The 24,911-nt window shown below is 35.1% G+C and overlaps 1 protein-coding gene across 18 annotated transcripts in view; it reads right to left on the bottom strand.

Annotated features, from left to right (window-relative positions):
- The window catches only part of LOC131438336 (sodium-dependent neutral amino acid transporter B(0)AT3), an 81,005-nt gene extending 56,677 nt beyond the window's left edge, over nt 1-24,328 (bottom strand). For 2 of the 18 annotated variants that reach the window (XM_058608272.1, XM_058608287.1), the window contains exons 1-3: nt 15,449-16,367; nt 9,841-10,220; nt 8,706-9,130 (exon numbers count right to left, since the gene is read on the bottom strand). In XM_058608272.1, coding sequence (XP_058464255.1) covers nt 8,706-8,991 — 286 coding nt within the window. In that variant the 5' untranslated portion in view covers nt 8,992-9,130; nt 9,841-10,220; nt 15,449-16,367. The other 16 variants (XR_009230925.1, XM_058608274.1, XM_058608280.1 and 13 more) reach the window with 16 other exon arrangements.
- Between the last annotated feature and the right edge of the window lie 583 nt (nt 24,329-24,911).

Here is a 24,911-nt window from a genome sequence, read left to right as displayed (position 1 = left end):
TCCGCTTCGGAATAGGATTGGATCTGAACCCTCGGATTGGCAGAAGGTATCCTATCGTAATCGTTTTCGATACAATTTCCATCGAAAAAACATAAAATCAAATGTTTACCCAGTCGCATGGCTTTCGGTTGCGTGTACTTTTCACTCGGTTTATAACATACTTTTCAATAGTACATATATGATGACAATGAATACTCAGTTTTAAAGTAGCACATTTTCCGATTCACGTGCTGCTGCCAGAATGAGAATGCATTAGATGAGGCTTGAAATCAAGCAAGTATCGCTGCCCCATCTGATTTAGTTGCAATCGTTTTTAGGGATGTTCAGATGGTGTACCTTGTGAAATAAATTTATAACATTTCGAACTAGTTTCAACACTAAAGTAAATAAATCCTTGTAATATTCTATTTCTCAACTCGACCTCATACACAGTAAAACCTTTGACGAAAGTATACAAAGCATTACAATCATTCGCTACTCAGTCGGATATTTCAACTTGAAGTATTTTCATAGATCAAATTCCATGGCAATGGATGGCAAAAAATCTACATATAATATGATCAGTAGCGCCTACTTGAATGAGTGAGTGTCCACGAGATCACTGCCAATTACTCATTGATTAATAGAACATACCGTGCACTAGGGCACCTCTAATTTACGGTTGACGCATAAAACTGCTGACATGGTAAGTGCAGCGATGCATGGCGTGGTGCATGTGCAGTTCACGCAGCACTACTAAATAATATATATCGACGGTTCCGATATACAGCTGAAATTAAAACTTTTCAAGATCAGGTTCATAGCCACATCAACTACCCGATGGGTAATTGATGACAGTTGCCCGTCCCCGTGTCGAAGCGTTTAAAAATAATTGAAAAAGTTTACCTTGCAGTGCAATTTCGTTAGTTATATGTGCTATGAACTCTTTCGAAAATAGCATAATCAGCACAAACTGTCGATTTCGTTCGAAACATGCATATATAAATTTTGATAGAAAATGAAAATTTGAAATATTATAGAGTTACATTGATTTGCTTTCTGGTGTCTTGAATTGATGCAATCGCTTCAGATATGAGATTACAAGGAATAATGTGGCTGCCACCATGAGATTGTTAGCTGTAGTAACAATGACGAGTTGTTTAGTTTTGGATTTATTAATTTTGTATATTTTCAAAAATTCTATAACCACACATGTCATATCTAGTAGGATTCTAGCTTAATAAGGTTTTTATTAGTTGCTGATATTTGAAGAACTATGCGTGTTGTCAATTTTTTGCCTATAGTTTTCAACTCAAGAGCTTTAATTTTAGTTTCACAGTTATGAATATTTAACGATTTGCCATTTCCGCAGCCCGGAAGGTCAAATTTCATAAACCATTAAAATCAGTTCAATGAATTAAAAATATGGCTGTTTGTGTATTTGAATTTTTGTACACCGAATAAAATTAAACTAGTTTGAAATAACATAAAAGACTTTTCATCTAGCGAGAACGGTACTGATTTGAATTGTATTTCAATTTAACTCTGAGAGTTTTTATGCGTTTTTCTTTCAAATATTAAAAAAAACGATATATGATTTGATATTCACGATACTTTATGGCAATACCTATTCAACAGACTAGAGATTCATTATGAGAGGAGGAAAATCCAATTATTTTACTAAATGTCGCGGGAAGTCGATACAGTTTTGTTTCAACAACAGGTTATAATCTGGATCAATACTATGGGGCAGTGCTCCTCCAGATTATACCGTATAATAATGATTTCAAGAGTTTCGAGTTAGCCGAAAACCTACTGCCGATGAAATCCCCAGCGACAGGCCTTCCACAGGACAATGTAAAAAAAATACATGAAGTGGTATTGCAGATTGCTTTCAAAGCTGAACTTTTGACACAGTCTTAACCATAATATTTTTTGCACAATCATGGTTGCGAAAAAAATTGAGAAAATCAACGAAAAATAGTTTTCTTATGTAGCTTTCTTTGATATCTGCATACCTGGTAATCCTGCTAGCGAATTTGACAACAAAGAAAAAAATTGTTTTAATCCACCTAGTGGTGTAATGACGTCTTTCTCATATCAATCATACTATCATATATAAAACAGTGGTATTCTTCAAAATAATTTTCTTCGATTCTTAAAAGAATGACCGAAATCGGTTTGTTTGACCGTCTACTGATAAAAACTATCAATTGGAAAAGATTTGAGGTCGATTTAGAAAACTGTTTTACGGTTTTTCGCCCTTTTCAGTGATGGTATAAAATTTTTAATACACTTTACCTTATATTTACGGATTCGGAAGTCGGATCCAAATAATATTCAGGAATTTTGTATGGGACCACAAGACCTTTTATTTGAATCTAAGTTTGTGAAAATCGGTTCAGCCTTCTCCGAAAAAAGTTGATGCATTTATATTCACACCTTTCAGCACATTTTACCCCATAATTCCGGAAGTCGGATCCAAATAATATTCAGGAATTTCGTATGGGACCACAAGACTTTTCATTTAAATTTAAGTTTGTGAAAATCGGATCAGTCATCTCCGAGAAAAGTCAGTGCGAAAAAACGTTACATACACACATACGCACATACGCACATACACACACAGACATTTTGCGTACTTGAAGAACTGAGTCGAATGGTATATGACACTCGGCCTTCCGGGCCTCGGTCCAAAAGTCGGTTTTCACAGTGATTGCATAACCTTTCTACATGAGAAAGGCAAAACAGAACCATATGATTGTGTTGTCGTTATAGACGTCAGAGTTCTGTTAGTACAGAGCAGTTGCAGTTATGATCACACTTCTGATCCAGTACACTTTCATACTGTGCAGTTCGATTTAGTGTGAACTGTGCAATATTTGCCAAGCGCAAAGTGAAAGTGCGCGTGCTAGCAAATGCCACAATCATTAGTACTGAACGCACATGCCATATTTTGAGAGAGATGCTTCAGATGATTAAATTATATTATCCTGCCTCTAGGTGTCGCGCAAAAGTATGAACGCAAGTGCCCTTCGGAAGCTTGTTTTCCATGTTCATGCGAATTCGGGTTGGCCTTTGGCATCGGTTGGTATCTGTTGATGAAGTCTGAATCCACTGTAACATACCAGAGAACAAGATAAGTTTCTGGCAATAGGATGAAGTCGACACAAGGGGTCCGAGGCGAATCAAAAAGACTCAGTGAATCGGAAAGGTAATGACGTTATTTTCGTTTTTCTCATATAGAAACTTGCACTTGATTTTGGTCGTCAAATGGTGAGATAACTAAGTCCTCACAAGTTCCTATCTCATGCCTCCCCGAGCGTCTATGATGACATTTGGTCAATAGAACGGCGTCGACTGGGTGCTATCGCCTTCTGCGTTAGTAGCAGAATGAGAGGGTGCGAAATGGCTTGTAGGTTGAAGCCCATCCTAAAGTGCAATATTTATCATAGTATATTGCAACATTTGGCTCTGTTGTTTGTTGCATTATATGTTGTGTATTGAATTGAATTATAATACATTGTATGAAATATTGTTGCTATTATTATTATTATTATTATTATTATTATTATTATTATTATTATTATTATTATTATTATTATTATTATTATTATTATTATTATTATTATTATTATTATTATTATTAAAAAAGAAATATTATATTTCTTGCAGTACTGCGACGAAAGAAGAGCATAATTTACACTGCGATATCAACTGTTATATATTGTATAATAGCATATTACTTCATTTATTATCGTTTTATATTATATCTTGTTATGTTATATTATGTTGTATGGTATTATACTGCATTGCATTATATTGTATTATATTACATTATGTTATACTATATTATATTGTGTAATGTTATATTATATTGTGCTATATTATATTATATTATGTTGTATTATATTATATTAAATTTTTTATTCTAATTTATATTATATTACATTGTATTGTGCTCAATTATATCGACAACGGGGAGGAGCAGGGAGTGCATCAGGATATCTTACAAGTGAATGACTGGATGATGGAGTGGATTGCCAACCTGAGTTACGTGGGGGAAGCTCCCTGAAGGTCTGAAATGAATAAGACACACACTTCTAACAAACAAACCATCAGGCGGCTTTAAGGTGGTATAGCGAAATTCTTTATTATATGGCTGGATGTTCTTACTGGAAGGCGCCGGGTCCTCAAAACCCATTTTGGCCTTCTTAACAGCAGTTATATAAAAGCTATCTGATAATCAAATTCGGATCTACTGTAAGTCTACCCGCATACACTGATAATGCTTTGTTGGCTTCACACATACATACATACATACATACATACATACATACATACATACATACATACATACATACATACATACATACATACATACATACATACATACATACATACATACATACATACATACATACATACATACATACATACATACATACATAAATACATACATACATACATACATACATACATACATACATACATACATACATATAGAAACTTGCACTTGATTTTCTCGACTATGGCTGAATTGATTTGGAAGATCTTATAGTCCCATAGAATGCTATTGATTTCCGGTCGCAGAATTATAGGGCGATATGTGCCAACAATATGCACTCAACTTTCTCTGAGATGGCTGATCCGAATTTCACAAACTTTGATCCAATTGAAAGGTCTTACTTTATAAGACTTTCGGCTTTGGAATTACAGGGTGATAAGTAAAAAATCTATTTCACGAGTATTTTTCTATGCACGGAGACGTAAACTTGGATAAAGTCTTTTGTCACATAATTCTTATCTCGGCTAAATTGTTTTTTAGATCTCGGTTCCGAAAGTACTGCGGTCTTACATTAAACAAGAAAAAAAATTTTTTTTATAAGATAATGCACTGACACATAAGATTATCGCGACCATGACTAAAAATCTAGGATGTAGGGCTCTAATTAAGATGTACACCTTATTCGCCTAATCCAGCTCCTCGGTCTATCATCTATTTCAAAGCTTAATCTTCCCGTTCCGTTTGTGATGTATGTTTTGTAGTGCTTCGGTATCCTATTTGGATGTCTTTTTGTTTGATTTATGTGTATGTCAATGCCATATTGCTAAGCTAACAACAAATTTCAATAAAATTATAAGATTAAATTTCAATAAAATAATAAGCTTCGTAACGCGTAGACACTCAGGGAAAGCACTTTTGAACTGGATGAGTAACTATCAAAGGTTAATAATCAGCAGTTCTTTGAAACAAATGCATAACATGCAACCCTGTCTTACAGATTAAACACTGATGGAACGAATCCAGTTTAACCTGTTCATTTTGTGTTGTGGACACTGGCAGCACTGCCACGGCAACCGTCAACCGTGTCCCTCGGTCGAAAGCTGTCGGTCTGTAAATCAAGACAGCGGATCGAAGACGTCAGCAACACAGTATCGTTGTCGGAAACGTTTAGCTGTCATTAGAGGTGTAGATTAGAGATGGTCGGATATAGAAATTCTTATACCCGAACCCGACCCGTACCCGAGTGATCAGCAAAAAAAATCACGTAAAATGGTTCCAAATGTCAAATTGAATATTATACGTGACGAAAATGAATGTTATGCGAACATCCCCTAAAATAAATAGAGTATCATCAGTTTGTTTACGTGAATTGACCAAACATCAAATAATGTACGTGTATTCCCGGTGTGAAAAATTCAATTTTGAAAATGGTGAACAGTGAGTCCTTCAAGTATAAGTAGTTTGAACATTCGTGAGAAATTTTTTTTGGTTAAAATTTTTTACTACAAAGCAAAACGAATTATGATTTTGATTTAAATTAATCTGTCAACTATGCCCGTTTTGTAAGCCTCACACGATGTTAACGGTTGCTGGTGGTTTTTACAGTCATTGAACTTCTGTGCCACCTCCGGTTGAACCCTCAACGAGTGAACACGGTGAAAATTTGAGCATTTCGCGAGAAAAGATTTTCACCCGTACTTTTGCGACTCCACGTTGTCACGCATCGAAATTTTCACTTGTAGTTCAGTAAAAAGAAACGAAAATTAACTGGCAATATAGCTCAACTTGCTGTGCCATCAATCGGTGTCATTTCAAGTGAGGTGACACCACCCAGAAGTGAAGAATAAGAAGAACTTCTATGCAAATTTTCTGAAATAAATGTTCATGTTTTTATGTTTAGAATCCTTATAATTTAGATGAAAATTTAGAAAATCTCCAACCAATATTTAAAATAACAGTTTTCTGGTATCTGAATGTGATATGAGTACTACACTACATTATATATATATATATATATATATATATATATATATATATATATATATATATATATATATATATATATATATATATATATATATATATATATATATATATTTTATATAAAACCTACGTGAAAAGTGTCTTATTAAATATGTTATAAAAAAGTAGGGTGGAAAATATTCACGTAACTATCAGGTGTACAACTTTGCTTCCGCCTTTTCCGATAGGTGGTTGTACCGGCTGGTCAAAATACATAGATGATAATGCCTTTAAAGTGAGTGTGTACAGAGCCTAACGAATTGTCATCGCCGTTTCAGTGATAGTTGTTCTTGTTTTCGTATTATTCACGCTCAAAAATGTCTGTTTATGTGCCCAATTCTCGCCATTTACGGGAAGTTTTACTTTTCTGTTACAATTCGAAAAAAATGCAGCTGAAGCGCATCGAATGCTCTCAGAAACTTTCGGTTAAGCTGCTCTGAACAACTAGAAGCATTGCTTGATGAAGATTCGTGTCAAATCCAAGAAGAGCTGGGAATCGTTGGGTGTGAGTCAGCAAACCATTTTAAAACGTCTCAAGGCCCTGGGTATGATTCAGAAAGAAGGAAACTGGGTGCCGTACGAGTTGAAACCGAGGGACATCGAGCGCCGTCTATCTGTATGTGAGCTTCAACCGCTTCAAAGACAAAATCGTAAGGGGTTTTTACATCGAATCGTAACCGGTGGTTTGATACGATAATCCTAAACGCAGAAAATCATGGGGAAAGCCCGGGCATGCTACTTCGTCGAAGGCAAAACCAAATATTCAAGGCGCTAAGATGTTGATTTGTATTTTGGTTAGATCAGCTCGGTGTGATTTACTACGAGCTCTTAAAACTGGGTGAAACCTTCACAGGAGATCGCTACCGAACGCAACTGATGAGCCTTAGTCGCGCGCTAAAAGAAAAGCGGCCACAATATCAAGAGCGACATGACAAAGTCATCCTTCAACACGACAATGCTCGGCCTCACGTCTCAAAAGTGGTCAAAAAGTTGTACACCTGATATGATTGATCGTTGTTTTTTTTAATGAAGAAAGGAAATGTTTTTTTCTGGAAAAGGATGCCAGTTGTCAGGTCTGGTCCTAGGCGCGAATGTCAAAACCCCTTGAATCAAATTGTTTATTTTTCGGAAGAACTGTTTTGCAATAAAAAATTCTCGTCATCGTGTAAACATATTAATGTGAAGTACAAATGGTCGGGTAATCGATAAGAAAAAAAAAATTACCCGTACCCGACCCGCACCCGAGTGAGCTGTAAATTTGAACCCGATTGAAAATAAAAATTTTTACCCGTACCTGACCAAAAACCCGTCGGGTACGGGTACGGGTACGGGTCGGGTTTCGGTTTAAATACCCGAGACCCGACCATCTGTAGTGTAGATTCATTCTTGTTTATACCGAAACAGTGAACGTGGTGAAAGATAAATTAGATTTGATATTTATACGTTAAACTATATTACATATAGCAAAATTTTCTTATTACTAATAGTACGGTGATTTATGACTACTTATAGCTAAATTGGATAGTATACTTAAACCTACATTTGTATTACTTATTCTAATCTGAGTGAAAACTGATTTTGTAAGCACGGGAAGAACATGCATTGACTACTTGTAATACTAACTAGTACCAATGAAACTTCTAGCTTTATGCTCTATATCGCACAAGAAACATCAGCTATGCGATTTTTACAACAAAGATTCAGTGTCCTCTCCACGTAAAACATCTGCTCCGGAACATTTTGAAATTGTCAATAACTGTTCACAGTACTATTAATATATGAAAAAATTTCCGCAAAGAGACTAGTAAATTTATTAAAAACTCAACTTGTCGGATTTGTGATTTGGAAAGTGATACCGATTTCAAAGGGAAATCGGTAACTTATTTATAAAAAACTAGTCAATATACCTTTGTGACGTTTAGTTATTGCTATTTTACACTCACTTGTAAAAACTCACTCAAAAAAATCAATGTTTCACTTTAATTAGTATGTGCTGCACAAAAATCGATCTTCTCGGCTGTGCAGGGTTCCATCGAAGATTGGCTCGTGTTTAATTACTTGAGAACGTGCTAAACTGTCGACCTGAATCAAGTTGTAGTTGGAAATGAGAAAATTCATTTGTCAAAAGAAAAGTGAATATTTGAGAAGGGTGCATTTGGCAATGAAATTTAATTAATTTGAAGTGAATTTGTCTGCGAAAACGATCGCCCTATAATATCGTTAGAAACAGTCTTGGCAGTAATCCAAAATTCCATACTCTAATGTATGTGTGAGCATGTTTCTCGAGTATTCAGTTTAATTTTATCAGCAGTCAATGTCGAGATTACTTGGACATTGTTTCTCCCTTGAGTATCTACCGATTTGTGGATATATGCCATAAATTGGTGTTTTAGCAATAAAAGTTCATTGAGCTTACCTCCTCCATTCTGCTGACATAAGTATGGAAATCGCCAGATGTTCCCCAATCCGACGGAGTATCCAATAATACTGAGGAAAAATTGCATCTTTCCAGACCATGCGGCTCGATCGGGATCTCCATCTGGGAGACCAGCTCCCTCCCGTGAACCAATCGAACTCCGATCTGGAGGAGACAGCATAATTGTGACTCCATGTGTGCCATCCCCTCGTGCCCGTGTATTCAGTGGGGCCATCTCGTGTCCATTATTTCTGGGACCACCGGGGCTATCCACTTTAGTGGCCATTACCACGCTTACTACTGTAGCGCGGAAGCCGACGTTTATAGTCTGGTAGTTGGATTTGGTCTGAACGTTTCTGCTGTGATTGCGGAAGTGATGATGGATCCGTAGCGTACCACGTAGCTTTCCGGAGATGGTATCTCTGCTGTAAAAATAACAAAAATAAAACGCGATTGAAAGAATGATCTGAGTATTAACCTTACATCGACAGTTATTATTGCTTACACAGATAATTGTTGCGCATTGAAAATCGATACTTCTGTTCCAATGAGAACCACAAATTTTTATTGTTTGAGCTTGAGTATAAACAAATAACAAATTTTTAACACTCAAACCTCAATGTTTAGATTTTTTCTTTTATTAAAATTCACCATTCAATATCTTTCGGATGCGATAGGCAGCTATTAACAGAATGTTATTCGAAGCTTTTAATATTACGCGCTTAAGTCATCAGAAAATAAAAGCATAAAGGCGGTTTGAGGGGATTCTCAAGATGCCTCTGGTGGAGAATGCTCAGACTGGGCTTGGTTGTTTGCATTGATGGCGGTCTATAGATTATTAAACTCGTCTATTACCAAGAAGAGACAAGTTACACTAGGATTAGAGACCGGATATACTAACTAAAAGTGATCGAATAATGAACGGAACATGGAATGGAACATGGATTCATAGTGTCAGTAGGATCGTAGTACTAGCCATGTAATGATTCTGTACGCTAAGAATCGGCTGCAAAGTCTGTTGAAACAGAAAGGCCAAATTCCACAAAAGGAATGTAATGCGAAGATTTTGCTACATGGGATAATTTTCGTAATTATAATGGTTAATAATTTTTGTGTAAGGTTAGAATAAACTTACCTGTCACGAACTTATTCCAAAGTTTGCAGTCACTCTTTTGAATACGTCCTATCGCACTTATTTATTTTTTTCCTTTTTTTAGTTCGCTGAATATTTCAAAATTCCTCGTTCATTCATTTTTCGCTTGATAAGCGTTGCTCTAATATTCAATAGAAAAGTATGAGTAATCAATAATAAGCATATCTCACAAACGCATTTTCGTCGTTTCAAGATCAAATAGCACTCGTCACTGCAGCTGACAAATGTGTTCTATTGTCGAAAATTAACTGGGTCGCAGTTTTCCATAGTAACGTCGCACTAGTACATATTTATTCTCAACGATGGCTAACGCAAGCCATTATCTTCGTAACCCAGTTTATCCTTCTTTATATCAGCGCAAACTACAAAGTAAACAAAAATGAGTGTCCTTGATAGCGGAAAAGCAACCACTCGCGAAAGTACTCGACTTTCCACCCACACATATAAGAACAATTACTGTTTCCTCACGAGTTAAATTGAGCTGATTAGGGTCTCGCTTGGACAGATTCTGTGTTAGGAAATCGCGTGAAAAGTTAAAATGGAAAAGATAACAAATAGATCAAAAAGAATGTGATATATCGATCCATGGGATTACATGGAAGAGCATGGAGCGTGGTAGTAGCTTGACCCGAAAATACGATATTTTTTCTTGTGCAAAAATGCCATAACTTTCTCATCGTTGGATGGCATAGGGCAATAGGCTAGCGGATGGCATAGGGTAATCAACTGCACTGACTTTTGTCATTAGATAAACCATTTTTATGAGCTTGAGTTTTTGTGTTACATTTTTTCACAATGAGATGTATAGTTTTTGTCATACTAAAGGCAGAATGATGGTCTGTTTATTAACTGAACATAGTAAGTACTGTACTTATAAAGGAGAATATTACTTATTTGTTATTTTATTATCAGCAGATGAGTGCGAGCCAAAAATGTGATGAGAAGATATGCAAAGGGCTAGCCATGTAATGATCAGAACTTTCCGAAGATCGAGTGTTGCTTGTGTCCGTTTGGATGAAAAGTGTCCATCGTAATCTCACACGAAGGTTTTAAGTGATGAGCATACCATATTCCTGGTGTCGGTGTGTGTGTGTGTGTTATATATATATATATATATATATATATATATATATATATATATATATATATATATATATATATATATATATATATATATATATATATATATATATATATATATATATATGTGTGTGTGTTTGTGTGTGTGTGTGTGTGTGTGTGTGTGTGTGTGTGTGTGTGTGTGTGTGTGTGTGTGTGTGTGTGTGCAACGATTTCTCAGCAACGGTTAAACCGATTTTCACAAATCATGATTCAAAATAAAGCTCTCAGTGTTTTAAGAGACGCTGTGCAATTTCATCCAGATCCAAATTGCGGTTCCGAAATTATAGGCAACATTCAAACTGTCATACAAAATTATGCAAAAACGGTACGTATCGATACGTTCTGGTACGGAAGAAGAAGAAAACGCACCAGCCTAGCACACAGTTTTCTTTGTTCAATTTTGTATAGCGTGCAGGGTTGCCACATTGAAATCTATATTAACTAGACATAGCTGTTTACAAATCGAAAAGGTGATGGTAATTTTTACCAAAGAAAGTTTTTGATTTGATTCAAGTTTGAAAAAAAAAATCTTGTCAGAAATTTTTTTTAATGAAAATGATGTGCTGATACAAACTCGAAATAGGTTATGAAATCAACAACAAAACGTAAAAAAATTTCGGCATATTTTATAATTTATAGCAGTTAATCGTTTGGTTCAAAAATATGATATTTAAAAATAAGAGGAATATGTTTTATTAAACTCAAATCATTGTGACTATATTAGTATTGTATTAGGATAAGAATTCTATGTAAAAGTGATGCTACGGCGAAGAAAAACTTATGTAAATTGCCTTAAGAAACAAATGTATTTCTGGAATAAAAACTGTATGTATGTTGCACTATTCGGTTCGTTCAACTGCAGCTTTTGTTTTTTGTTCATGTCGAGGGGCATTTTTTCTTTCAACAAGGTTCCAAATTAGCTTACCGAATGTTGAATACTGGTCTTTCTGATCTCAATAGCAATTAACCTTGGACGTACAACTGTTGTATTTGTTTGGATCTTTTGAGATAGTTTTATTGCTCACTATGCTGTATTGTTCACTACACTGTATTATGTTTTGTTTCTATCACCGATACTGTAGAGGACCACTCATCCAAGCTGCGACCAGCGTGAAATTTGTGGCAATAAATTAAACAAGGTCGTTGTAGGTTTTTTTTTCTAGGTCATTGTTTTATATTCTTTTCATATAAAAAATATTAGAAAAAGTCTAACGGCATATATAAAGTTCCGATTAACTGTTAAATTTTTAATCAAATGAATAATTATATAAAACGTTAAACTGATCGAGCCATCCTTTAATGTTACTAGCTTATACAGCATTGTTCAGTAGTTTAACGAACTGAGTTTCAAACAGACGGTAGTTGAAAAATCGATATGAAATTACTGAATTTCGTAAAATTTGATCCACTGGGTTCCCACTTTCATGACGTAAAAGGCAACAATTCCAGAAGATGTTTTCCTTTACTTTCAGTAAACATATTCTTTAAAGTACAAAAAAAATATATTTCATTGTTTTTTCAAAACTGCTTATTCAGAATGTGGGATTAAATATTATTTTACATTGCGATAGGAGTTCAACTCATGGTTGAATCCAAAGATGTCTAGCGAATATAAGCTTATCTTTCGTAAAAGCAAATTCCGAAGTGTCACAAATCTCGTCAGACGGCTGCACGGAGTTTTGCGAAATTTGGAAATAAATCGTTTCGTGTACCGTAGTTTCAGTTTAATACATAACATGATAAAACTTTCGTGTTTCTGTACACTCTGAATCGGCTGCAAAGTCTCTTGAAACAGAAGGTCAAATTCCCCTACAGGAATGTAATACCAAGGCTTTGCTTTTTTAAATAAAACTTTGAAACTTTTTCGGTAGCATGATGGGTAGGTCGATGCTTTCTCGCAGTGCACCTAGGTTCGATTCTCAACCCCGCACATAGGGTCAGAAAGATTCTCTGGTCCGGTAAGGCAAATGACCTTAAGGTTAAAACCTCTGTAATCGAAACAATGAAAAGCTAACGGAATCATGTTTAAAACCATTGTAGTAACAATAATGAAAGTGAATCGCCAGGCACGCCAGGAAGCAAAAGTCATGGTCGTTTACTATTTATCATCCAGTTTGGTGTAACATTATGAAAAAAATGTTTTACTGCTTATTAGGATTTCTAGTAAAGGTAAAGATGAGCTCAATTCGTCCGCATCCCGTATAGATGCACTTAATGTTATGGGGATTCGTCGGTGATGATATCACTAGAAATATTAGTACCTTTAATTACGCTATGCACTACTAGTTAAAATAAGCAATCTTTCTGAGCCGTGTATGTAGTAGGAGATCTGGACTAGACAAACTCCATGCGAAATATCCCTTGGAAAATTCATAGTGTAAGATTAGATACAAGATACAGTATCTGATGACAAGACTTTCTCGAGAATCAATTTTAGCTAAATCGACAGTTGTTCGTGCTAATCGGTCCAAAATACACTGAAGTCTGTTTTACGCGGGGATACGACCAAAAATCCACGCAAAAAATGCAAACTTTGGAAATCCACGTAAAAGAATAGAACTTTTGATTTTTTTTTGCTACCAAATGTCTTCAAAAATTCATAAAACATCGATACGCTATTGATAATTACATGCTCCAAGACACTCTGCGTAGAGCAGAAAATTCATTGTGCATTTTGTTAACTAATCGAATACAGGAATGAAAATTTTTCAAACAATTTCATCTATTTCCAACTAACTTTCTAAAGCAGTAGTGGTAAAATAATTTAGCACCTCCCTATGCCGAATTAGAGCCAAATCGGACATGGGTCAAAAATTAAAGATTATTAATTTTCATGAATCAACAAAGAGAAAAACTATGTTTTTCTTCCAGATGACTTACAAATACATGAATCTGTATTTCTACTTCGGAAGTGTTCTCCAACCGATCTAAAGTCCCGCAAGGCAGCCATCGTGGTCCGGTGCTGTCAATGTTAGATGTCTTATAAATCATTCAAAACAAAGTAAACAAAAACCATCAATTTTTTTGGAAAACTGAAATAGAAACATAAATATTATGAAGAAAAAAAAACATTTTAGTACCTTTACGTATAGTAAGTTATTCGCATTAGACGATACCCAACTTTACATAGTAGTTGAACTTTTGCAACATGGCCTAGTTTACAAGCTCAGTGAAAGGTCCGATGATGATTTTTTCCTTCTCATTCATAAACATAGGAAAATGAATACGTTTCCTGATGTCGCAGGCAGTTTATTCGATGGGCTTGGCTGAATGCCAAGTATCAGCGAGTAAATTGAATACAAGCTTACATTGAAATAATATATCGATGAAACCATCGGAAAATGAAGCATTATGGCCCTAATAACCCACGTGTTTTCCACAAGGATTCATATCCAATTGCGAATGAATAAATTTTTTAGCAACGTTCCACTTAACCGGGGAACAGTTGTGAGCGAAAAACTAGCGTGGCATGTGTATTCATTCCAGTACAAAAGGTACCAAGTATTTTCAACAATTTTTTCTCTTGATTCCGTTCAGTTCATGGTTTGCAAAAATGGTTTAGCTATTGTTTACTAAACTAATGAACAACGTTTTTGTACTACGAAAACGGTGCCGACTATCATATCAGCTATTATAATCATGTCAAAAATTAAATAAGTCAATCTCGAATGGCATTTCGGACGATGAATGCATTAAGGCCTGCACTTGAAATATGAACCAACAAACAACGAGTATCAGAAATGTCCATCTAGTGACGTTTGCAGCGTGTACGAATAGTTCGGAGACACGAAGAACGTTTATTGATGGCAAATATCCAAAATGAATATTTTCTAATCCGTCTAAAAATAACGCCACGAAAGTTAGTTTCAGTCGGTTACTCCATGTGTTTCTCAAAATCTACACGATGCTTCTCATGCACACTATTGCTCATCAACATTAATGTATTTTTGTAACCATCAGTCGTAATGGATGGAGTTATAGAGTTTTGAACAATCAAGCCCATTTAATTTTAAAATAAGTTTAGGCAAATGATAGCTGAAGCATTGACATGTGACCACGAATGTCTGCATGTGTTCAGTACCATTGAAAATGAAAATCCACTTTCAAACAAATATTTCCATAATCTGATGGTAACACGTGCTTCGACATGTGATCGTGTGGTGGGTATGCTCATGGGTTTATGTGAACTGAATTCTATGTATACAGTTATTGGCAATTGTAAATATGACGACATGAACTCATTGTTTACGACATACTACACGTATTCATTGTTTCAAATTTGTTGGTACTACGTTTAAACACTTGAGCTTTATTCAAAAAGTTTTCCGAGGTCAGTAGGATGTATGACGATATTGATAGGCCAACACGCAGGTGTTATCCTAAACTTTTAGGAGAAGGAAGTTAAACTTTTATAATTGATTCTAATTGTTCATCGCTAATTCTTTTTTTATCTTCAACCGATATTCACCATCGTTAATTGATTGTTTTTTTTGGTACATCACAGATCACACCGTAAATCTCACTATGTTATTTCCGTGGAGGACACACAAACATTGCGTAGCCGTCTGCTGCATCTGTACATTTGGCTCACGGTTGGAAAAATCGATATTCGTTTCTGTCAAGCACGATACTTTCACCGCACATCCGAAAGCCACCCATACGCCACACGCCAGGGAAGTCCTGCTTGGAATGGCTCTGCAGCGATGTGAACTTGTACCTTCACTCGAACCGGGTTTTTCCAACTGAAAACAGCACATTTTCACATAGCTTCTGATTGTTACAAGACCGACAAGATAGCATTAAGAGTGGCTAGAACCTATCTGATCCAAGGTTGACTACCGAATGAAGACCGGTGAAATTTCCGTTCAACTAAACTGACTGAGACTTGCTTTAGGGTGGAAATCCGGAAAGGGGTTCATGCTGAAAATGTTCGGAGCGATTCTGAACGAAATCGGTTCATTCGAATTCATTGGTGTTGGTAGGTTGGAAAGCTTCACGTCCACCAACAGATGAGAATGTGATTTGAGCGCGGTATTTTCCTAGCTCCTTTTGTCATTTTCACCAGCTACACGGAAAGACAAACACTAGTGCTATGATGGTTTAGTATTAGTAACTTTTTGTGATAGATTAATTAGTAGTTGCCTGGTGGCTACGAACGGAAGGAACTGCTGTGAACGATTAAGGGATGATGATATTTTGCCTGATCGTTTTGCACTAGTGACAAGCAGTCTGGGCTCCGTAATCGCAAAAACTCTTCGAAAGCTTCTTCAAACAGTGCTAAAATTTTCCATTATACACAGTTCGAAAAAAAATCTTGTGATTTTACATCTTATAAGATGCACATAAATGGAGCGTCGTATTTCACACAAATTTGATTGAAATCGAATGAAATAAAACACAAAATATCGATAGCAACAGCGCGACTTGAAATAAAAAAACATTAAATCTCAAAGCGCGTAAGTTAATCGGCTGAGTCACAGAAGCACATATCTGAGTACAAATTACACTCAGAGCTTGTAAAGTTATGTAGGAATGGAATATTGTGTCATTTGGCAAGTTAAGTAGTTATGATTTATGAATTGTATCGTTTGTAGAATTATGTTACCTGTAAAATTCATATTTTTTTTGTACAGCACTAGACATGGCTTTATTCCGAATTGAGTAGTATATGTTGCAAAAATGTAATAATTGCAAACTTTCAAAAAATCACCAAATTTTCTTTTTGGTGATTAGTAATTATTTTTAGCGGTTAGGAATTTATCCAACTCACAGTCATCTGTCAAAAAAATACCGAATTTCATTAAATTCTTTCAAAAATATTACGGAACAGGGGGCGTGGCAGTAATCTATCTATCTATCTATATAAAAATGCAGAGATCATTCTTTGTAATCGCTTCACGTAAGAACGGATGGACGGATTTACATGATTCTTTTTTTGTTTGATCAGTTTCTGCCCCCACCGGGTTCCTACATCCAACAAATAGGAAAGCTTACCGAAAAGTAGGAAAAATTCATAAAGTTTTGTTGTATAGACAATGGAATTTTCCACTGAAAAAGTCACTAATGATTTCTAGATCTATGATTGATGTTTGGCGCACAACGAGTTGCATAAGTGCTAGACCGACGAAGAAAAGAATACTAGATCGTTGAAAAAATCGTTTGGCGCGCATATTTCACATGCACACTTGATCCGTGTAATTTGTCATTTCGAGCCATGTGCTTAATTGAGTATCAAAATTATTGCTTGCCAAATGACTCCATGACGGAATGCTTATGATTGTTTTATAAAACCGCTGTACTGCCCATACTTGCATATCAGTCCCATATGGAAAATCGGCATGTCGAGAAAAAGACGATTAAAATTTTATTTTCGAATTTTTTGATTTATTGTGCTACCTGAGGCTAAATCATGGTATTATTACATAAAATATCGGTAATACACTTTTGCTATTCAATGATGCAACAAATAAAATTATTGAAATTAGCACTAAATGGGACTGATATGCGGGTACTTTGCATATGGGACAGACATGAGTTGATATTTTTTCACATTTTACTGAACAAACCCTCAACTTTTATTGCAATTTCTGAGAGTATATTGAGGAGAGATTTCATTCCTCAAGCTAACTCAAAATTAGCGAAAATCGATATGGGACTGATATGCGAGTATGGGCAGTGTAGGCCATAGAAGAAGTTCTGCTATCCCGAAATATTAATATGATATTTAAGGGAACTAGTAGTGATATGTTTTATTGTATACTAACCGTTGTGACTGTGTTCGAAACATATTAGGTTTAAAGTACTATATATTGTGGATGCTATGGCAAAGAAAAACTAATGTATTGCCTTATGAAATAAACGTATCAATAAATAAAACTACTCAAAATGGAAATTAAATCGATTTCTTATATAGTCATTGATTAGAACTAGCTGAATCAAAACTAATTTTAGCCTTCCTCATATAGAAATGTTTATGTGTATGTGACTAAAATGTTCTCTCAATTTTCTCGGTGACGGTCCAACCGATTTTAACAAACTTAAATTCGAATGAATGGTATTGTGGTCTCGCCATTGAATTCCCGATCTCTGGTTCCTTTTCTTAGGTATGGTATACCTAATCTTAGATTCAAATAAAAGGTTTTGTAGTTCCATGATTTATGATTGAGTTTCATATAAACACAAATTGTGGATTTTCAATTATCGGGTGATGAGTCGCTTTTTTAACCTAACGTAACATAATGTTTAAGAAGCGACAAAATCGTTGAAATTGAACAGTAAGTTCAGCTAGTTTACAGGATGCGCTAGTTGGCGTCCAAGCAAACGCATTCTGATTGTACGGGTTCCAGACGAACCCAAAAATTGTAGTTAACATACCAAAATAGAACTTATTTCGATTTTTAGGTGATTGTTTAACCGATTATTATACACTTAGATGCAATTGAAATGTCTTATGATTTCATGGAATGCTATTGAACTTTATCTACATTCAACTTTCGGTTCCGTCATTACTAGATAATGATCTTTAGAAAATATTCTAAATAAGTCTCAACCTGTTACGATTTGAAGATTTTGTTAGTAGATTGTTAGTGGAACCCATTTGAGTTATACCGGCTCTGAAAGTACTAGAAATAATAGTCGAAATCTTCGTTTCTTATATAAATTGTTATGAGAAAGTATCACTAAACCACCAGGTGGATTGAAATTGATTTTTGTCTTTCTCATGTAGAAAGGCTATGTAATCACTGTGAAAACCAACCTTTTCACCGGGGTCCGGATGGCCGAATGTCATACCATTCGACTGAGCTCGACGAACTGAGCAAATGTCTGTATGTATAAGTGTATGTATCAAAAATGTGCACTCGATGTTCTTGGAGATGGATGAACCGATTTTAACAACTTTTTTTTAACAAATGAAAGGTCTCTTAGTCCCATAGGTTGCTATCGAATTCTACTCGAATCGAAGTTCCGGTTCGGGAACAAAGGGGTAAAATGTACAAAAAATGAAGAAAAAATGCAAAGGCCTTTTAGTCTCACAGCATGCCATTAAATTTCATTTGGATTCTACTTCTGGATCGCTCATCAATTTTTCACAAACTTAGGTTCAAATTAAACGTCTTACAATCCATATAACACTACCAAACTGATAAGTATAAAAATTCCATTTTCAGGAGCGTGTTTTTATGTTTTTATGTTATAGCACAGAAAAATCGAGCCAAATACCCGTATATTCTTCAATCATGCAGGTATGGTTAGTTCATGACCAAATACATTGACTCTGAGTACATCGGACCATCGCACAGTGATGCCACGGTGGCAGAAATCCAAAAAATAAATTTATATTTTTCCTGCCCTGTGTTAATTCTTTTGAATTCTCAGATAAATGAAGGAGTACAGTTTAAAGTATAAAAGTTTTTGAATAAGCAATAATCTCTCCATATCCTTTCAAAGATAGGGTATTGGAAACTTTCTTTTTATCTTTCCATACAAAATATATGGCGCAATGATGATGTTTTGCGATTAGAGTTCTACATAGGTAGGAAAAGGCTGCCACTGTTCAATAGTATTTGATTTTATAGCATTTTTTCTCTACTTTTCAAAAACCACTATGCGATCCTGCACATCTCTGCACTTTAAAGGTTATTTTCAATTGTTTGCGGGGTCGATAATAAAAATCACAAAGACAAGGGCTATACTTTTGTAAATGAAGTCGGTGCGAGTAAAATTTAAATAAACGACTGTATGATAAATAAAATCAGGACATTTATAACATGCATAACATAAAACACCTACACAGTTCGAAATAATCTTGTGATTCCACATCTTATTAGATGCATATAAATGGAGCGTCGTATTTCACACAAATTTATAGTCAAGAACATTTAAAATTGTGTGATTTGAAAATTACATGGCTTGAATTCGAATGAAACAAAAAACAAAAGATTGATACCAGCAGCGCGACTTGAACCGAGAAACATTAGATCACAAGCACATCGGTTACTCGACTGAACCATAGAGCTCATATCTGTTCATTGAATAATTGATACATTTAAAACAATAAAGCGGCGCTTGATAGATGAGTGCAAATTACATTCGGAGTGTGTAAAATTATGTGCGAGTGGAATATTACGTCATTGGATAAAAAAAAGTAAAATTCATAATTTTTTCTGTGTATATAAATGTCGTTATATAAATCTATTTATATTCGATCAGGCGTTGGAAAAAACTAGTATCGTTTTTTCTGCTAAGTTTCATGATTTTTAGTTAGAGTATCATTGCAGTACCGTTTTTCAAAGTATAGTCCATCGTTATGTACCACCTTCTGTCATCTTTCTGGTAAGACCACGAAAGAATTCGACAAATGAATTGATCCAATTTTTGGTAGTGTCGTAGTTTTTTTAACTGACCTGACAAGTTACGCGCCATGGATTGGAGCAAATGGCAACCGTATGGAAAAAGGTCTGATAAAAAATGGTGGCTGGGGCAGAACTTATCATTACAAAATAAAAGCTTTCACAACTTTCGAAACATGGAGTCTTGCATTGTCATGAAGCAAATATACTATGCCATGAAGATCTTCATATTGCGTCCGTTTTTCATGCAAAGCTCTGTCCAAACGCATTTGAGTAGCTCATAATAAACAGCGCCCAGTTGATCCCAGCACATGCACTTTTTCTGTTGTCCGGAACTTTCTGGTAGTCCATATAAAAAATTCCCAAATTTGAACCACGAAAACCACTTTATGCATGTTTGCTCAGTGTCATTTTTTCGTCATTTTTTATTTTACATAGTTTAATAAGATACTTTAACATAATAAAAATCCACTATTATTAGTAAAGTGGTAATATTCACCCAATTTTTTTTACTTGTGTTCTTTCATAAAGTCGAAAAACTTAAAAAATGCAAATGCAGAGCATTTTCCAAAACTTAATATTTTTGTTAAAAACAGAAAAAAACACTTTTATGATTGTTACTTTCCCATCTTTAATCATAGTACAATAAACTAGATCAGTTGTATGTTACAACATACCAGAAAATAAAAATATTAAGATAAGCCCTTCTGGAAAAAACTGATGTTTTCAAGATATAAGGAAAAAGTTTTTTTCTCAGTGTATACATTTTCCACACAGGTTTAATCATTATTTGAAACATTAGTGAAAGCTCCTAATCAATCACGAAATAAATAAAAACACAAGTTAATTTATTTAAAAAGTAGTCATATTCCGGTCCGTAGCGAACGGTGCATCATGTCACTTTTAGGTGGATCGAATATTTTTCAATACATTATCAAGATTGAAATATATTCAGAGACCTCAAATTATTCATAAAAAATCATCCAGTGACGTTTATCGACGTATTTATGGTTTTTGCCAACTTTTGTATGGAGAGGCATCACTGTGCATCGTTTCTGGTTCCGGAAAAGTACTTGTGTGCTCCAAACCGGAAATCACTATAATTTCTCAAAAACGGCTAAACCGATCTCCTCAAACTCAGATTCAAATAAAAAGTATTATGTTTGCATAAGTTAATAAATACAACTTCCGGTTCCGAAAATACAGGATAGTGTGTATGAGGTTGCAACCTTTGCAAGTTTTTCAAAGATATTACAACATTTAGTGGATATTTTTAAAAAGTGGGCCAAAATAAAATCATTCCTAAAGAGGGCCAAATAGCTCTCATACCATATATAATGCAAAAACGTAAACATCCTTCTAAATTTGGTTCAAACTCAAAAACGGAAATTTGGTTCAAACTCAAAAACTGCTTTTGACCATTGTTTGGATCTAACCTCCGGTACCGGAACAACAAGGTGTGTTTAAAATTTTAAACCGTCATTTAGAGCGAATATGAAAAAAAAACGAAGAATCCCTATTAACTTGGGTTAAAACTGTTTAAAATTGAAAAGATTATGCTAATGAATGCCCAAACAAACTTTTTTGTTCCTATTCAATATTCAAAGAAAAGTTCAATATTATTGAAAACAATACGAAAGTAATATTAATGAAAACAAAGTTCAACTAACACTCTTCATACATGGGAGTACATTTCGACACAAGGCAATTTTGAGAGTCAGTCGTCGTCAAACTGTTTCAAGTGGAAACAGCATAACATTTCAAGAATCAAAGTTTGGTCACTGGTGAAGAACGCAAATATCGTTTGAAATACCGGTATCTCAAAACTCTGGAAGTTATGGGCGTTTATTTTTTCTTATCTCATTTTGCGAAGAAACAAGAACTCGGCGTACAGTCCCAAGAGTTCTTCTTCGATTGACTTGGAAATTTGACAAAACATTATTGAAATATTTTATTATAACAAAATACAAAGATATGATTTTTCGAAACTTTAAACGCGTTTTTCTCGAAACCTCGTTTTTTAAGAACGTGTCCATCGTCATTCCAAAAAACTACTACACCATTTATTTTCAAATTTTGCACACACCTTTTACATATGAAATATCTAATGTCTACTTTTTTGTTACTTTGGGAGGTTTTACAGATACAAAATGATGGGGTTTTTTTCTTGAAAAATACCATTTTAAACTGTAAACAATAACCAAAATTTATAGATTTCCAAAAATATCAAATAAAAACGTAGGGGTATAGAAAAGTATTTACTACAACTAGATTACTTAGATTTTTTGATAATTTTGCGCTGAGATACAGTGGACACCGCAAATCATGAGTTTTTAAATACTTTTTCACTGATTTATAACTTGATATTTGTCATGGAAAATGTCTAAATGTTGTTCGAATGATGCTTTGTATTCTGTAGAACATTTGAATTTATTTTTTTGAAGATAGCTCTAAAATATTCGCAAAAACTGTGTTTTTTTCATCCGTTAAACTCTATATTGATACTGATCAATATTCGACTGGAGTTGTACGAATGGGATCATAATAATCATTTTTAAAATTGTTTATGAATATTTGATTTTTAATAAAACGATTGAAAAGTGAGTCTATCTTTATGTCAACAATTTAGAATAATGTTTAAAATGAAAGCCACTGTGGTTTTTCTTTTAGTCAACCTGCTGTGAGCAAGACTAGTGTCTCAGGTATATATGGTTATGGTTCCCCTGGCAGATGTTTCTTATTTGTTCAACACTTCTTTCTTGATCGTATCATCAGTAAAATTTTCACATTATGTAAATAGTTAATCATGCATTTTATTTTTGAAAAAAGATAAAGAGAACAGAAACTATCACTGTCTCGATTTATTAGCACATACCGTTCCCTATTGATTGCCCACATTGAATTTTCGTTTTGATCGACAACCAATACCCCAGTTTTAAATTGCAATTTTGTCGAGCCAACAACTGACCTCGTATACCACTCGATCTTACACGCACGGTTCGCAAAAAAAAAACAATCAGCAGTTTACTTATTCAAAACGCGACAAAGTTCACCGTCTGATAATCATCCATTTCGTGCGAACTCCATTCGCCCGCCAACTCCACCAATTACACCGGTTCCCGCTGCGACTCGTTAGTTGTCAAAACAGGCAGCACGTGAGCTCGAAGGATGAATTTCGCCCTAGAGTCGAAGCTTGTAGCATGACAGCTTGATTCGTATGAACAAACCACTACGATGCTAACCAAAAGGGTGGAATTTTCCATCGTCTAACGGTACCTCTCACTCACACATAACACTGCTGTTACTAACACTCCATTACGGCAGGACATCGTATCTCGAGTTTACCACCATGCTGGTTGTACTAGTACTAGTATGCCATGGGACTACGAATCATATATTTTGGAACCCGGAAAATCCATTGAGCACTTAGGAGAAGTAAGGTAGTCGTTTCCCAGTACACGTCAGTTAGAATTTGGCATAACGAAGAACTTTTGAAAACCATTTCTAGTTATGCAATTTATCAACGTAGAATACGTTTCTAATATTCGGAATATTTTAATATGACATCATTGAATTTCCTTCCGTACGCAATTTATTCGAACTTTCATTATGTAATAAAACGGTGTCATGCTTGGCGAATTAAAGATTCACTTTTAAAAAAATCATCAGCATAACCGATTTTTTCCGCTGACTCCTTGGTGACGAGGGCTATCAACTTTCAACATGCTTGATCAATATCATTGGCAACGATCGATTTTTTTTCTCAAGTAAACACCGGAGTTTCCACCAGCACCAACTGACATTGATTTTTTCGGGTAGCTCTAGCTCCAGCTTCCACTTTACCGAACTTTTACAGCACTGACTTGGTTTGCACTAGTATATGTATATGAGATTTGAACAGCGAACGTGAAAATCGTCACCCACTAGAATCGTGGGTAAGGGAAAACAGTTTTCCAGTACTGGCTGCTCTGAAATTTTCACGACCGCACGGCTTGAACTCGCGAAGGGAACTGAGCACCCGAAGGTGGTCGCTACTCGCGCCAATCAGTAAATGTATATGTACTTATAATTCTGGTAGCAAAGGAAAAGTCATGTGCATTCGCGATGTAAGGAACCAAACAATCGGTTACCTATAACGCGTAGACTCAATACCGTTTGGTTTATAGGGATGCCTTGAAAATGCACTGGTTGAATACAGGGTGTTCAGAGAAACATGTATTATATTTGACCACACATATCTAACAGTTGGAGTTTACAGACCATTTTGGAAGATTTGGTTCTTACTGTACATCATCGTTGAGGAGTCATGCACAAATTACGTCACGCCAATTTTCAATGAATCCAAAACCCCTCCCACTTTTGTCACAATCACAAAGTTACATAAATTTTGAAAAAAAAAACAGTTTGAAATACTTTTACTATTGACTGCTTAACAAATATTTTATTTGAATCAATTACGTTCAGTATCACAGTTACCTAAATTAACAACTATTTTGATCGGAAACTTTTATTATGGTGATTAATATAGGGTATGCTTAGGCAACGTTGCCGTTAATAAGTGCCACAAAAACATGTGTTAAG

The sequence above is a fragment of the Malaya genurostris genome, chromosome 3 (assembly GCF_030247185.1).
Source record: "Malaya genurostris strain Urasoe2022 chromosome 3, Malgen_1.1, whole genome shotgun sequence".
Lineage (NCBI taxonomy): Eukaryota > Metazoa > Arthropoda > Insecta > Diptera > Culicidae > Malaya > Malaya genurostris.
This window is presented reverse-complemented; position numbering and strand designations above follow the sequence as displayed.